The sequence below is a fragment of the Saccopteryx bilineata genome, chromosome 1, assembly GCF_036850765.1.
Source record: "Saccopteryx bilineata isolate mSacBil1 chromosome 1, mSacBil1_pri_phased_curated, whole genome shotgun sequence".
NCBI lineage: Eukaryota > Metazoa > Chordata > Mammalia > Chiroptera > Emballonuridae > Saccopteryx > Saccopteryx bilineata.
Window position 1 is genome coordinate 19,527,314 of NC_089490.1, and position 16,203 is coordinate 19,543,516.

General features: G+C 49.4%; 1 protein-coding gene across 4 annotated transcripts; it reads right to left on the reverse strand.

The window, feature by feature from the left end:
• Nucleotides 1-790: 790 nt before the first annotated feature.
• On the reverse strand, nucleotides 791-16,172 carry MED20 (mediator complex subunit 20). Of its 4 annotated transcripts, none has more exons than XR_010727475.1 (5): nucleotides 16,029-16,171; nucleotides 14,551-14,705; nucleotides 8,879-9,084; nucleotides 3,531-7,249; nucleotides 791-3,135 (listed from the first exon to the last, which is right to left on the reverse strand). XR_010727475.1 is itself a non-coding variant. In XM_066246740.1 (4 exons), exons 1-4 carry the CDS (start codon nucleotides 16,040-16,042, stop codon nucleotides 7,034-7,036), a joined length of 639 nt encoding a protein of 212 aa, XP_066102837.1. In that variant the 5' UTR covers nucleotides 16,043-16,170; the 3' UTR covers nucleotides 3,486-7,033. The 4 variants fall into 4 exon arrangements, 2 of the variants coding, with proteins under 2 accessions (XP_066102837.1, XP_066102959.1); XR_010727467.1 differs by having other exon boundaries at nucleotides 8,831-9,084; nucleotides 16,029-16,170; XM_066246740.1 differs by lacking the exon at nucleotides 791-3,135 and having other exon boundaries at nucleotides 3,486-7,249; nucleotides 8,831-9,084; nucleotides 16,029-16,170.
• Nucleotides 16,173-16,203: the final 31 nt, after the last annotated feature.

A 16,203-nucleotide genomic window follows, 5' to 3' on the forward strand; every position in this document is an offset into this window, starting at 1 on the left:
GAGGGGGGGGGGGGGTGGAGAAGCAAATGGGCGCTTCTCCTGTGTGCCCTGGCCGGGAATCGAACCCAGGTCCCCTGCACGCCAGGCCGATGCTCTACCGCTGAGCAAACCGGCCAGGGCCGCAACTAACCTTTAGTAGAACTGTGATATAGTCTTAAAGAATATCTACAATTATCTGAAAAGACTATTAATATGTTCCTCCCCTCTTCTACATAACTACATAAGGTTGGACTTTCTTCATATTCTTCAACCAAAACAACAGATGAAATGTAGAAATAGATATGAGAATTCACTCTTCTATTATGTCAGACATTCAAGAGATTGCAAAAATATAAAAAAGGACACTCGCCCTGGCCGGTTGGCTCAGTGGTAGAGCGTTGGCCTAGCGTGCGGAGGACCCGGGTTCGATTCCCGGCCAGGGCACATAGGAGAAGCGCCCATTTGCTTCTCCACCCCTCCGCCGCGCTTTCCTCTCTGTCTCTCTCTTCCCCTCCCGCAGCCAAGGCTCCATTGGAGCAAAGATGGCCCGGGCGCTGGGCATGGCTCTGTGGCCTCTGCCTCAGGCGCTAGAGTGGCTCTGGTCGCAATATGGCGACGCCCAGGATGGGCAGAGCATCGCCCCCTGGGGGGCAGAGCATCGCCCCTGGTGGGCGTGCCGGGTGGATCCCGGTCGGGCGCATGCGGGAGTCTGTCTGACTGTCTCTCCCTGTTTCCAGCTTCAGAAAAAAGAAAAAAAAAAAAAAAAAAAAAAAAAGGCCAATCTTCTCACTAAATTTTTTTTTCTTTTTTTTTTTTTTTTCTTTTTACAGGGACAGAGAGAGAGAGAGAGAGCCAAAGAGAGGGATAGACCGACAGGAACAGAGAGAGATGAGAAGCATCAATCATCAGTTTTTCATTGTGACACCTTAGTTGTTCATTGATTGCTTTCTCATATGTGCCTTGACCGCAGGTCTTCAGCAGACCAAATAACCCCTTGCTCGAACCAGCGACCTTGGGTTCAAGTTGGTGAGCTTTGCTCAAGCCAGATGAGCCCACACTCAAGCTGGCGACCTCGGGGTCTCGAACCTGGGTCCTTCCGCATCCCAGTCCGACGCTCTATCCACTGCGCCACTGCCTAGTCAGGCTAAATTTTTTTAGTTATTTTTCATTATTTTATTTATGTTAACATGTGATAGGTTTATTGTTACCTTTAAATGAATTAAATATTTTGCTTTTTTTCACTATACATTTTTATTAAGGTAAATACCAGTAGATATAGCCCACATAAACAAACACTCTTTGGGGTACTCAGTAATTTTTAAGAGCACCAAGGAGTCCTGAGACCAAACCATTTGAGAATAGCGTATGAATGAAAATAGAGTAAGACGGCTATTTTCACTAATTAAAATATGAAGCGACTCCGCACGATAACTAACTAAAGGATCTGTTGTAGCTTCAGAGCTAAGAGTGTAGGTGAGATGGTTCATCAATGAGGAATGGAAAATAGAATCAGGAACACTAAACTTTCTTTAAAGACACAACTGGTTACGAGCGCAATCATGATATACATGGCATTAAAAAGACAAAACTGCCTGACCTGTGGTGCCACAGTGGATCAAGCGTCAACCTAGAATGCTGAAGTCATCAGATCAAGGCTCTGGGCTTGCCTGGTCAAGGCATATATGACAAGTAACGGTGAACAGCTCATGTAAAGCAAATATGAGTTGATGCTTTTCATTCCCCCCCTCTATAAAATCAATAAATCTTAAAACAAATTATATGAAGAATACATTCTCTGACCCCTCTCTACACTGCTTGTTCTCTATTACAACACTTTTTGCCCTGGACAATTTTAACCTGCCACTAAACAGTAATGACCCCATCACCTCCCATCTTAAACATCCAAACCAAACACCAATCTCTTCAGCACCATTTAAAAGATGCAAGAACGAGGCCCTGGCCGGTTGGCTCAGTGGTAGAGCGTCGGCCTGGCATGCAGGAGTCCGGAGTTCGATTCCCGGCCAGGGCACACAGGAGAAGCACCCATCTGCTTCTCCACCCCTTCCCCTCTCCTTCCTCTCTGTCTCTCTCTTCCCCTCCAGCAGCCAAGGCTCCATGGGAGCAAAGTTGGCCTGGGCGCGCTGGGGATGGCTCTGGTTGCAACAGAGCAATGCCCCAGATGGGCAGAGCATCGCCCCCTGGTGGGCATGCCGGGTGGATCCCAGTCGGGCGCATGCGGGAGTCTGTCTGATTGCCTCCCCATTTCCAATTTCAGAAAAATACAAAAAAAAAAAAAAAAAAGATGCAAGAACGGAATAGAGAAAACATCTCCTTACCTACAAAGCACTCTTCAATCTATTCTCCCTTGAGCTTCTCAAGGAGTCAATTGAATATGGAAAGTCAACATCATTATTCCCACTTTACAGATGAGACCCAGAAAGGCCAACTTGAGTAAAGCTCTGGGGCAAGTTAAGAGACAGAACTTGGGCTAGGACCTGGTCCTCGGTCTCCTAATACATGTTCTCTCCCTGTTAACAGGCTGCCTCAGAACAACTCACCTGCAGTCCCTACCCCTGCCTTTCCTATAAGATTTCTAACTTTAAAAACAGATCTATGCCATCTGATGGGGCATGAATATGTGGGGAAATAAAACAGAATAAAAGGGAATTAGGATTCTTTGCTCTAACAGTCCCACGACTTTTTTTAACTTAATAATTTCATCACAGAGACTAGGAACTATTTCTCTGCCTCATCCATCACCTCCTTATGTAAACCTACTCATTATGCCAAATTCCATCAAAACAGAATAATTTTCAGATCTCATAGAATGTCTCATGATGAAAGAGAAACTCCTGGGGCCACCAAGAAAGCTGTAAAGATTGCTTCATACATACCTCCTCCCACTCAATCTTAAGGTTCTGTATGTGTATGAAGAGACAAGAGAAGGGGCTACCTACTGGAAAGATAAGAGCAGGAAAGAAGTCCAGCTTCCCAGAAACTGAAGGAAGGGCCTGAGGAATAGAAAACGAGGGAGGAAGTTCCTGGAGAGGACCGCAGATGTGGCATCCACGAGTCAGGGATAGGTCTTGCTCCAGATAAGCCGAATGGACATAGCTTCACCTGCTTTCTGTCTTCCTGCTGTTTCCCCTTCAGAGACTCATTTTTTTTTTTCATTTTTCTGAAGCTGGAAACAGGGAGAGACAGTCAGACAGACTCCCGCATGCGCCCGACCGGGATCCACCGGCACGCCCACCATGGGGCGACGCTCTGCCCACCAGGGGGCGATGCTCTGCCCATCCTGGGCGTCGCCATGTTGCGACCAGAGCCACTCTAGCGCCTGAGGCAGAGGCCACAGAGCCATCCCCAGCGCTCGGGCCATCTCTGCTCCAATGGAGCCTTGGCTGCAGGAGGGGAAGAGAGACAGAGAGCGGCGGAGGGGTGGAGAAGCAAATGTGCGCTTCTCCTGTGTGCCCTGGCTGGGAATCGAACCCGGGTCCTCTGCACGCTAGGCCGACGTTCTACCGCTGAGCCAACCGGCCAGGGCCAGAGACTCATTTTTTAATCTGATGAACCCTATAAATCCTATTCCCCAAAACTGCACATAGAGACCAACCTGTGTCCAGTTTCAGGGCTCTTGTAGCTTGCCTTGGGGGTTGATAACCCGTGGTAATGTTAGAACCCCTGCGTCAGAGTCATAGTTCATGCAAAGTCCAGCACCAATTAACAACAAACTCCCTCATTAAGAACCATACAGTCTCCACAGTCTGGGAGGGAAAGGGCAGGTATGTTTTGTTTTGATTTTTGTCTCAAAAGTTAATGAGAAAAGGGATGAAACAGAGAGATAAGGGACTTCCCTAGACGAGGCCAAGTCAAGGCTGCATGACTTCCGGGAGGGACGGTGTAAAGACATGAGTACTGATGGTCAAACTGGCTGGCCTAGAGGGTCCCTTCTAACCTAAGAGGCTAAATTTGCAACGTTCTACACAATGATAGAAACTCACTGTGGGGGAAATCCACCCGCAAGAAATGACAGCTCAAAGCCAATGCACCAACCCCTAGATGATCCAACTTGTAATACAATTGATTTCAGCCATTCCATACGGCAGTTGTAACTGGGCCTGCAGCACAGACATGGACAGGGAGGCTTTGGCGAGGGAAAGGCCGTAGTGGGAGTTACACGTATGGGCCTGGAGACAGACAGGCCGTGTGTGTGTGTGTGTGTATAATATATATATACACACACACACACACACACACAGTCCCATGTAACTCTAGATCTTCAGTTCTACAGTGGAAGTCTTCAAAATGTTCAGCCAAGGTGCTTCCTATATTGTACTTTAAGAGCCTCAACTCTCGAAACCTGAAAGACATGCTTAAGTGGGAATTTCTAACCGCTCCTCTTACCTGCCAGGACTTGGAGATAAAAATTCCCCTGCCTCATCCTGAAGCCTGGAGTGAACACTGGACACACTGGGTTGGGGAAGACCACCGACTGGAGGAGTCGTCAGGCAGTTTTAGGTACTTCCTTCAGTGGAGCAGCGACACCAACAGATCGTCAGGGAAATATGACTACTTGGTACTCAAGAGCTGAGGAAAGCAAGCAGGAGGCAGCACAGACACAGAGAAGGACCCACCAGTGGACACAAGACATGGACTAGACACAAAGTAGAATCCAGTGACCCCAAATCCCAGCATGCGCCTCCTGCTTCCACAGATTTTGCCATTTGCAGGCATCATCTGTACTACAACTTAACAGTTCTCTTTAAATGGACTCTTTCAAAAACACCCTCATCCTAAAGAATAAAGAGCTAGTGATAGTTTTCTCTAATATACACTTGAATAAGACACAAGTGCTAATATAACAATGTTTCCACATTCTTTGGAAATCACCTGGCACCACACAGGGGTCCAGAGGCCACACTTTGACACATGGCTGGTAGCCAAAAACATAAGGTCTCTGCACTTTATTGTGTATAAATGTTATCTAAACCACACCTCAATTTCAACATAGCAAAAATAAAACAAACAAGAAATCCAGAGGGGAAGTGAGAACAAAAAATGGAGATGATAGGCCCTGCAGTTAAAGTTGAACTGAGCCTCCTGCCAGCCAAAGCTAAAAGAGAAACAGGACGACTAGCTAATCCTTGTTGCAGAGCCCTTATATCTGAAAACAATCTCTCTTTAGGTGCCTTCAGTGAGGGACAGCATCCTTGAGGACAGCACGGCAGTACGTGTATTAACCTGGCTCCTGACACCATCCCCAACTGTGTGTCCCGGTGTTAGTCTGGCTGAACATGTCTGCAGCGGGAGCAGGGTGGGCAGGCAATGCCGGTCAACGAGCGCCTGGGAAGCTCAAATGGGATGAGGAGAAAGAGCTCAGGAAACCATGAAGCACAGTCCAAGTATCGGGTCCCCTGTTCCAACACTAAGCTCTGGGTACAAGACAACTGAGGGGGGGGCTACATGCTGAGACTCAGACACGTGGTTAGGAACTGACTGCACTCCCTGTGTGACTAGTCCGGCTAGGGCAAAAGAGGCTCTGGCCTCAGCCCTATCCCAATCCAGTCCACACGCAGTGGCTTAGTTACAGGTCGTACAAACTGCAAAATACCGCCAAGCGCATCCCTGGGCACATCCATTGAGCTCCGTGCAGCAAGGCCACTAACAGGATCCCCGCATCCCTTTTCTCCTTCAGGTTTTAGTCACAGAACCCCCTGAGTTTTGACTGGGCACACGACTACCCAGACACGAGGCTCTATGTCCCAGTGTCCCTTTCAACAGAGTGGCCATAGTGGTTTGAGCAACTCCAGGTCAAATCCTTTTGCCCTGGCCGGTTGGCTCAGCAGTAGAGCGTCGGCCTGGCGTGCGGGGGACCCAGGTTCGATTCCCGGCCAGGGCACATAGGAGAAGCGCCCATTTGCTTCTCCACCTCCTCCCCTCCTTCCTCTCTGTCTCTCTCTTCCCCTCCCGCAGCCGGGGCTCCATTGGAGCAGGGATGGCCCGGGTGCTGGGGATGGCTCCTTGGCCTCTGCCCCAGGCGCTAGAGTGGCTCTGGTCGTGGCAGAGCAACGCCCCGGAGGGGCAGAGCATCGCCCCCTGGTGGGCAGAGCGTCGCCCCATGGTGGGCGTGCCGGGTGGATCCCGGTCGGGCGCATGCGGGAGTCTGTCTGACTGTCTCTCCCCATTTCCAGCTTCAGAAAAATACAAAAAAAAAAAATCCTTTTAAAAAGAAACTGCGTTGTTCTCTCTTTCCCCAGCGGAGTGGACACAGAGCTGATGAGTCTGCTTCGACCTTGCAGGAGGGACAACCACCGAAGGGTGGCTGAACAACAAGATACAAAGAAACCGAGTCCCTGGGACCTTGCAGAACGAAATCTGCTCTGGACCGTCTGGCTATCTCCGTACTACTAGAAGAGAGAAAACTTAACTTCTGCTAGTTCCTCTTTGTTACAGTGGCTTAGCCTGCGTCTGAACATAATTCACAACAGAATGGAAAGTAGTTGAGGGAGACAGACTTCCAGGGACTCAGGCAACCCCCTGGAAAAGTCAGCTCAGAAACACTATTCACTCCAGCAAACAGGTCAGAAAATGACATCCATAAAAAAGCCAGCCTCCTACTCCTTGCCCAGGAGACGTGTAGCCGTGTCTACGGAGTGGAGAAGAGGTCTTTATAATGGCATTGCCTAAACACAAAATGCAGCCTGTCTGCTGTGGTCCAAGCCAATCGGCAATAGTTGGAGACACAGCCCTCTTTCCCCAGCAACCCTTGGCAGGGACACACCTGTCCTACCTGTTCCCCCACAGCAGGAAAAGCTCCGAACTTCTCCGCCAAATCCAGAAAGGCATGGGGTAAACCAGCTGTCAGAGGACTGTGTGTGAGGGTCAGGGGAGGGGAGTCCAGAGCCCCAGAGCAAAAGCCACAGCTGGGAACTGAAGACAGAGAGAAGCCTTCACATCTGCCCTGGGTTTAGGGGCGCAGGGGGCTGAGGGTGCAGCACCTGCTCCTCCTGTGGAGTCCCCTGGTGACAGAGCTCAGCCAGACAGCTGCCAGTCCCTAACGGATCCCAGCCACTGGCACCTGCTGCTGCTTGCGGATCTTGTTGAAGAGCTCCATGTACTGGACCATGGTATCTGCTGGGCCGTAGACCGTGTCGTGTCTGTTGCCAAACACTGCGGGAGCCGCTGGTGTGTGGCTGCCCAGAAAACTCTGCAGGAACTCGAGCAGCAGGCTCCAGCAGTCACTAGCTACCACACAAGGGCCATACTCCACCTGGAGACCAAAGGAACAGAGAAGGCGGTGAGTGTAGGCAAGGGTGAGGGCTTCGCTGCCCTGCACCTCTTACCCCTGCTCCCATGTTCCAACACCAAGCTAAAGACACACACCTTCTAGCACAGTGTCACTGCCCAGGAAACAACCCCCCCACCGTTCCCTTTAGGCAGCTGACATTCTCACCTTGGAGTTATCAACCTGCAGCCCTACCCACAAGACCCAAAGGCAGATCTGAGCCCCTTTGGATTTTCTCAGAACTCTATAATCCCTCTTATGCTGGGAAGATTCAAGGAGAGCTCGGGAAAATTATGAGACAATGAAGAGAGAAAGTGTGTATGTTGGGGGATCAGTCTAGGCAAAGCAGACACATACGATCAAAAGCCTCTTCAAGACAAACAATACTTCCAGGGTAGACAGAGCCTCAGCTCCAACCCTAAGAATAACTTCCTGATCAACGTAGCAGGGGCCAGAGGATACACAATTCAGCTTCCTCGTTCTTCTCTCTTAATTTGTGGCTGAAGAGACAGCAGGGGAATCGCTGGTGAGCAGGAGGAGGAGTGAAAGGATAGCTGGGATGTGTCTGCATTACAAAGCTGGAAGCCTGCAGGAAAAACAGTGGGTTCCTGCTGGGTCTCAGCGAATTCCAGGTGTCACACGCTGAAAAGGGAAATCTTGGCCCTGAAGGACCCTGAATTTCAGAGCAGTAATCACCATCAATGCCCTTTTCCACCGGGAGCCGTTAAGGACTTAGCTGTCACTGTGTCTGCCCTCCTTAAATGCTGTCCTTCAGGAGGTATCCCAGTCCCCCAGATCAGCAGCTCTCCCTGGCCTGAGGTCCCAGAGCGACCTGTGCCTCTTTCTTGGCATTTCTTACAGACTACCTTAAAAAAACAGCCTGTGTCTCAACCCTGCTCTTTCACTAAGTCAGAAATTGGCAGGAGGCAGGCCTCATGGCTTGTTCTTTCTCTCACACAGCACTGGGCACATGGTAGATTTCAGACTCCCACTGGTCCCAAAGCCAGCTACTGCCACACTTCCTCTTTGCCATTTCTGATATATGCCTCAAAGATAAAGTCTGAAGTCTTAACACCCCCCCAGAGATAAAGGCATCGCATGCGCCCCTTTCCACCACAGAAGAAAATGAACACTGTGGCAAGAGGAGAGGTACATCTTTGCTCCACAACTTCTGAGACCCGCATACTAAGTGAAGGTGTATGGACCCACCTCCCAAAAGTTAACTGCACCGGAGGTTGTCCTGGTCTGCTCCGATCCTTCCTGTGGAGGGCGACCAATCCCTCCAGACCCTAACTCACCTGCCTGCCTTGACTACCCTTTCCCTTCTCCAGCAAAGCAACCTTTCTAACTTTCTACCGCTGTGAACCCAGCTTCCAATTCCCACCCTGGGCTAGAGCCCCACATGACTAAAGAAAGGATAACAGTGCAGGGAGAGGGGCACAGATGCCCCGGGACAGGGGACAGGTACGCATAAACATCTGTCCACGTTCAGAGGACCAGGACGTCTGCAGAGCCCTCTGCTGTGTGGCCCCTTCAGCACACCCTGTTATCCCACCAAGCCCTCACCTCCACGGAGATGCCTCGGGCGCTGGGCCCCATCGTGACCGTGCCCACCTTCACTAGGAAGTCACAGTACTGGTAACGGGTGCCGCGGGTCTCGATCTTGCTGGCCTTGGCACTCTGGAAGAAGCCCTTAAGCTTCACCATGAGCACGTCAAAGTTGGTGTCAGCTATAAGGCAAGGGCCACTCTCGAAGAGGGCGAAGCAGCTCAAAGGGTACTCGGAGTTGTGCATCACGTACATCAGCTTGCCGGTCTGACCTGCAGGGACAGAGGTGCCGCTCAGCATCGAGACCTCGGAACAGAGGCACAGGCAGGGAACGAGGCCAGATGGCAATCTGGCACGACCTCAGCAGTCCTGGGGCGGCGGAGGAGGCACCCCCTTACCGACAGCCTTTTCTGGAGAACAGTAGGTGAGGCAGCTTGTGGTAAAACCTCTCACTGCCCTGGCAGTTGGTTAGAGCGTCATCAATACGCCAAGGTTGCAGGTTCGATCCCCAGTCAGGGCACATACAAGCATCAAGCAATGAATGTTCAAATAGGTGGAACAACAAATTGATATCTCTATCTCCTCCCCCACCCCATCTCTCTAAAATCAATCAATAAATAAAAATTTAAAAATAAAAGAAACAACTTTTTTAAAGAAACCACTCACTCTACATAAAAAGGCAAGAAACACACAGGAACTTTGCTAGTACTGATAACAGCTGAATTTTTTTTTTTTCTTTAAGTGAGAGAGAGAGAGAAAGAGAGAGACAGACAGGAAGGGAGAGAGATGAGAAGCATCAATTCTTCATTGCAGCACCTTTGTTATTCATTGATTGCTTTCTCATATGTGCCTTGACTGGGGAGGGGGGCTACAGCAGAGCCAGTGACCCCTTGCTCAAGCCAGTGACCATGGAGTCATGTCTATGATCCCATGCTCAGGCCGGCAACCCCACAGTCAAGCTGGCCACCCCATGCTCAAGCTAGTGACCTTGCGCTCAAGTGGGCAACCTTGGGGTTTTGCACCTGGGCCCTCAGTGTCCCAGGCTGACACTCTATCCACTACGCCACCGCCTGTCAGGCAATAACAGCTGAATTCTTAAGATAGGCTCACAGATGGATGTTTAATGATGATGACTAGTAACTCAGAGACTTTAGTCTTTTATAAAATCATGTACCACACCCTAAGGAAAATGAAGAAAAAGTAACAGTACTTCATTCAGTATACCGAATGAAGCAGACGCGCTCTTCGGTCCACTCCTACCGCCCTTGGCCTCTCCCTCGTTGAAATATAAGAAGTGGCCCCAGAAACGCAGCAGAGAAAAGTATCTGAGCATGAGGCTGGGAAGGCAGGTCAGAGCCACGATGTGCTACATCTTGTCTCCCATGCCTCAAGAAGTCTGGACTTGATTCTAAGGCAACGGTAAAGCTGCAGGCAATTTTAAGACATCAGCTGACTGGGGAAGCCAGAAAGTGCACTACGGCAGAAAGAGCTCAGCATCGGGAATCAAAAGACCTAGTTTCAAGCCCAGTTCACCCCTTCCAGCCTCTAAGAAATGAGTTTTCTCATTGATCACTATCGATTTTCTGCAAGAATGCAGGTTAAGTGGAAAACGGAAGAAGGCAAAAAATGTAGAGCAAGATTCCTCTCTCCTACAAGTGTTAATGGATAGACTGTCACAATCTCAAATATTTATTAGTTACTTAAACTATTCTCAACACTATACTAGGGTTCAAGAAGCATACAAGTGGAGGACTTAGACCCTGGCCTCAAGAAGCTGACAATCTCAATAGAGATAGGTGAAAAACTTTTTTTTTTTTTTTTGTATTTTTCTGAAGCTGGAAACGGGGAGAGACAGTCAGACAGACTCCCACATGCGCCCGACCGGGATCCACCCGGCACGCCCACCAGGGGCGAGGCTCTGCCCACCAGGGGGTGATGCTCTGCCCCTCCGGGGCGTTGCTCTGCCGCGACCAGAGCCACTCTAGCGCCTGGGGCAGAGGTCAAGGAGCCATCCCCAGCTCCCGGGCCATCTTTGCTCCAATGGAGCCCCAGCTGCGAGAGGGGAAGAGAGAGACAGAGAGGAAGGGGGGGGGGTGGAGAAGCAAATGGGCGCTTCTCCTATGTGCCCTGGCCGGGAATCGAACCCGGGTCCCCCGCACGCCAGGCTGGCGCTCTACCGCTGAGCCAACCGGCCAGGGCTTAAAACTTTTTAAAAAACAATAAGCAAAAGTGCTTACCTGGGATAAACCAGAAGTCTGTGTGGAGGTAGAAAGAGATCAAAGTGAGCAAGAGTCAGCAGGAGAAACTCTCATGGAAAAAATAGACCTGAACTAGGATACAAAGAGAGGGTAAGACTCAGCCGCACGGGGAAAAGCCATTCTAAGCAGCAACGAGAGTGTAGCAATGGAGAAGAGAAGGGGGCAGGGGGAGCAGGGGGCGCTGCCCCGATACACACCTCCACTCTGCTGCCGCTTCCTAAACATAGCAGGTTCTGCAGACTTCCCTGCAGGGCCATCCTGGATGCCTGCTGCCCGTTCACACCTTCACCCCCGGTAAACCCACTTCAAATCCTTCAGTCCTCAAAATGACATCCAAAGCTGATCTCTCATTCTGTTCTTGTGCGAACTCACTCAAATTACATACTTAATTCTCTATGAGTCTGCAGTATTTTTAAAATAAAGTTGGTACTCTGAGTTGTTTACAGACGATACTATTTTTCTAAAATCGTAACAAAGTTCTTTCTTATCCGCAGAAATGTGTGAAGCCAGCAGAACCAGCCTTCCTGTCCCCCTTTTACAGATGGGGAAATGAAGAGTATGGGTCCCAGACCAGCAGCAGCATGAGGCAGGAGCTTGTTATAAATGCAAATTATCCACCCCAACACAGGCGTACTGAGTGGGAAAGTCTGGGAGAGGGGCCCAGTGACCTGAGTGAACAGCCCTGCAGATGAAGCTAACACTAATCAGTGTGAGAACCGCGAGCCTACAGGCACAGAGCCAGCAAGCAGCAGAGCTAGGGCTCCAATCCAGGCCTTCGGACCTGGTTTACTGCTCTTCCCATTCAACCCCACTTCCTGCCAGGAAGGTGTCTCCCCACCGACTGCAGCTCCTTGGGAATGAAAGGTCTATAGGAGGAAAACAGAGCCCATGCCAGGTAATTTCATAGAAGTAGTATTATCTATATGCAAATGTTTTGTTTTCCAAATGCTTTCATAACTGTTATATCTTTTGATTCTTACATCCTTACTACTAAGGGAAAACAATGGTTAGTACTGTAATTTTACAGATGATGAAACTCAGTACAGCTCTAGGTGCCATTTATTAAATAAAGGTTTATTATGTGACAACCTCAGTTCTAGTGCTTTGCACGTATTAACTCATTCAACTAACACAACACTAGGAGATAAGTATTACAATTATCTTCATCTTGCAGATGAGAGAACTGAATGGGAAGGAAGCAAAAACAGAACCCTCACCAGAGAGCTTCATTAGAAGGTATTTAATACAGGGAACAAAACATGGGGTAGAAGAACTAAAAAACCAACTGGAATGATTAGGTCATCCAAAGATCAGCAACACTGGAGCCACTACCATCCCTAAGGCTGAAGGAACAGAAAGGAGGCACTGTTGTTAGAGCCTGGAGCGAAGCTGCCCAGCAGGAGCCAGAACCCAGGAGACAAAGCTGAGGGAGAGAAGCTGTGGTCTCACTCTCTCCTGTCCTTTAACCTGCAGTGCCTCCCACTGGCCAAAGGTAAGTAAAAGGGGCCTGGCAAATGTCATTTGCAGGGGAAGTTCAGGGAATGGATCTATGGGGAAACAGGACAATGTCCAGCATAGAAAACGCTGCCGGTGTTGGGACTTACCTAATGTGGCAGAGCCAGGACCCAGTTATCTGGTTTCATATCTAGATTCTTAATCACTGTGCTATGGACCTGTCCAAGGGAAAGTTACTGCAGAACCCAGGTTCGCTAACTCATATTCAAAGATCCCCTTCGCCTCCTTATCATCACCACCACCACCACCACCACCATCCACAGTCCTCTCACCTCTTAATACACCTGAATCAAAAGTTGATTTATTGGTCAAGGTTATGCTAACAAGGTAGCCAAGGCCACTGTCTAGGTGTGAGAAGTAGGAAGCCTCTCTGAAAAAGTTCTAAAAACTGTTAAGCTCTATTAGAATCTCATACAAAGACTTCTAAGGTTAAAGGAGTCTTTCTCAAACTTTAGAGCGCAAAAAGAACATCTGGATATGGAATATGAGGCCTGCACCCACACTGGTAAGCAGAGCCAGGGAACTGCAGCTTTAAGAAGTAACCCAGACTGACCAGGTGGTGGCACAGTGCATAGAGCATCGACCTGGGATGCTAAGGTCCCAGGTTTGAAACCCTGAGGTCCCTAGCTTGAGTGTGTGCTCATCCATTTTGAGTGTGGGGTCACTGGCTTGAGCCCAAGGTTGCTGGCTTTCAAACAACCCTACTGGCTTAGCTGGAGGCCCCCCCCCCCCCCCCCCGGTCAAGACACATATGAGAAGCAATCAATGAGCAACTAAAGTGCCACAACTACGAGTTGATGCTTATCTTTCTCCCTCTCCCTCTCTACCTCCCTTTCTCTCTAAAAGAAAAAAAGTTTGATACAGTTAGTAAATGACCCTCTGAGAAATACTACTGTTTTTTTTTTTACTTAAAATAAATTTTTAGGCCCTGGCCGGTTGGCTCAGCGGTAGAGCGTCGGCCTGGAGTGCGGGGGACCCAGGTTCGATTCCTGGCCAGGGCACATAGGAGAGGCACCAATTTGCTTCTCCGCCCCCAACCCCTCCTTCCTCTCTGTCTCTCTCTTCCCCTCCCGCAGCCAAGGCTCCATTGGAGCAAAGATGGCCCAGGCGCTGGGGATGGCTCCTTGGCCTCTGCCCCAGGCGCTACAGTGGCTCTGGTCTCGGCAGAGCGACGCCCCGGAGGGGCAGAGCATCGCCCCCTGGTGGGCAGAGCGTCGCCCCTGGTGGGCATGCCGGGTGGATCCCGGTCAGGCGCATGCGGGAGTCTGTCTGACTGTCTCTCCCCGTTTCCAGCTTCAGAGAAATACAAAATAAATAAATAAATAAATAAATTTTTAAAAAATTCATTTTAGAGAGAAGAGAGCGAGAGAGAGAGAAGGGGGTAGGGGAAGAGCAGGAAGCATCAACTCCCATATGTGCCTTGACCAGGAAAGCCCGGCATTTCGAACCAGCAACCTCTGCCTTCCAGGTCGATGCTTTATCCATTGTGCCACCACAGGTCAGGAAAGAAATACTACTTTAAAAGTGCAAAGTGTACACCCTGCCCAGGTGGCTCAGTGAATAAAGTGTCAATCCAGTACACCAGAGGTCGTGGGTTTGACACCCCTCAGCCCTGCCCTGGTCAGGGCACGTACAAGAAGCAATCAACGAGTGCAAAACTAAATGGAAAAACTAAGTGAAACAATGAGTTGATGCTTCCCTCTTTTTCTCTCTCAAATAGTGGGGAAAAAAATTTAAATATAATTTTAAAAGTGCAAAGCGCAAAAAGACTAAAACATAGGCCCAGTCTAAGAGACAAAGGACCAAGAATTAATGAATTTAAAAAACAGAATTAATGAATTCAGAAACACATCTGCCACGTATTCAATAATATCACCCTTAGAAGAGCAAAAGAATTGCAATGAAGATGAATGTCTATTAACTCCAAGCTAGGCTGCAGCCACGCGACAGACCCCTCTCACTAACCTTGGCTGCCCAGGGTCGAGGCAGCTGTGTGGTAGGTCTCACAGTCCACACAAAACGTTCCTTGCTTCTCTGCCCCGAGCACCTCCAGTTTCCGGGTGAGGAGCTCCACGGTCTGCTGCACACTCTTGCCCTCAGCCACAGGCATCTGGCACACGCTGGAACGGAGAGAACCAAATCATCATTATCCAAGGACACGTGCACCTGCTGAGCCACTCGATCACGCACAGAATCACAGAGACCACCTATTGTGACCCCCTTATTTTTTTATTTTAATTTATTGATTTGAGAGACACAGATAGAAACAGAAAAACAGAAAGACAGAGACAGGAACATCGATCTGTTCCTGTATGTGCCCTGACTGGGGATCAAACCGGCAACCTCTGGGCTTCTGTGCTTTAGGAGGATGCTCTAACCAGCTGAGCTATCCGGCCAGGGCCATGACCCCTTTATTTTTTTAAAGATGAGGAAATAGAGGCCCACAGTCCTTAGAACACAGATGTTAGGACTCTCATAAAAGTGCAGTGAACTTCCTATCACACCAGAATTTCCCAAGCATGGCATGTGTGCCAACATTCAAGAGAAGATTTTAGGTGGCACACAGACTGAGCATTTGATAACAATGAATCACATAATGTGTAAGGATTTCCTTTATAATTATTTCAAGGAGAAAGCCTCTATTTGGGGTAAGCATGTTTTTCCCAACTCTCTAGCCCAGAGATTTTCAACCAGTGTGCCACAAGACCTCTTTTCCCTTAGACTGTCAAATTAAAAAACGACAGGCTCCTTCCCCTGCCTTTCTCTCTCTCTCTCTCAAATCAATAAAGTCTTAAAAAAAAAAAAAAGCTCTGAAATCTAGCATTTTTGGAACTAATGCCTCCAAAGGCATTAGACCAACACCTTTCCCTGCCACCCTGACTTATATTAGGTTTGAAAAGTCCACAGAAACCACAGACGAATCATGTAGAAAACAGGTCCTAAATCTCCTGATTTCCCATAGCTTCCCCCCAACCCGCCTCCCGACCCAAGATTTTAAAATGGCCAAACTAAAACAAGACACAGGCTGGCCTATCTACATTTAGTGGCTGTAGGGAGGGGCAAGCGAAAACCTAAAAAAAGAGACTGTCTGCTCCTTGCCTATGTCCAGACCCTTCCACCCCTGCCTGCTGATGGGTTAGTCCGCATGTCCTATTTCCGACCCTAAATAGTTCCACCATGGGCCTCACAGGCAGGAAGATGTATCAAGAAAATGGGAATTAGGTACCCAAACGTTGGTAGGTTCCTGAGATTAAACTCAGGAGGAAGGGGTCGCATTTCCGAGGAACCAGGCCCGGAGACTCCAAAACTCTCACGGTGCCCCCCCACCCCACCCAGGGGTGACGGCAGACCTAGGTCCCGATCCTTCTCCCGATACACACTCCCGGTTCCGAGAGTCCTTCACGACCCCAAGTCCTGCCTCATAAAATCCCTGGCATTCCTACCAAGTCACTCCCATAATGTCGGACCAGAAGGGTGGCAGAACCCAACAGTTGAAACGCAGAGCTCTCTGGCCGCGCGAAGTAAGCGAAGTCCCCTAAAGCAGGCGTCGGTGGAGGGGGGTGCCCCGGAAGTGACGTAAAAACAGAGCGCCCAGTCGTCGCGCAACCAGAACCCCGG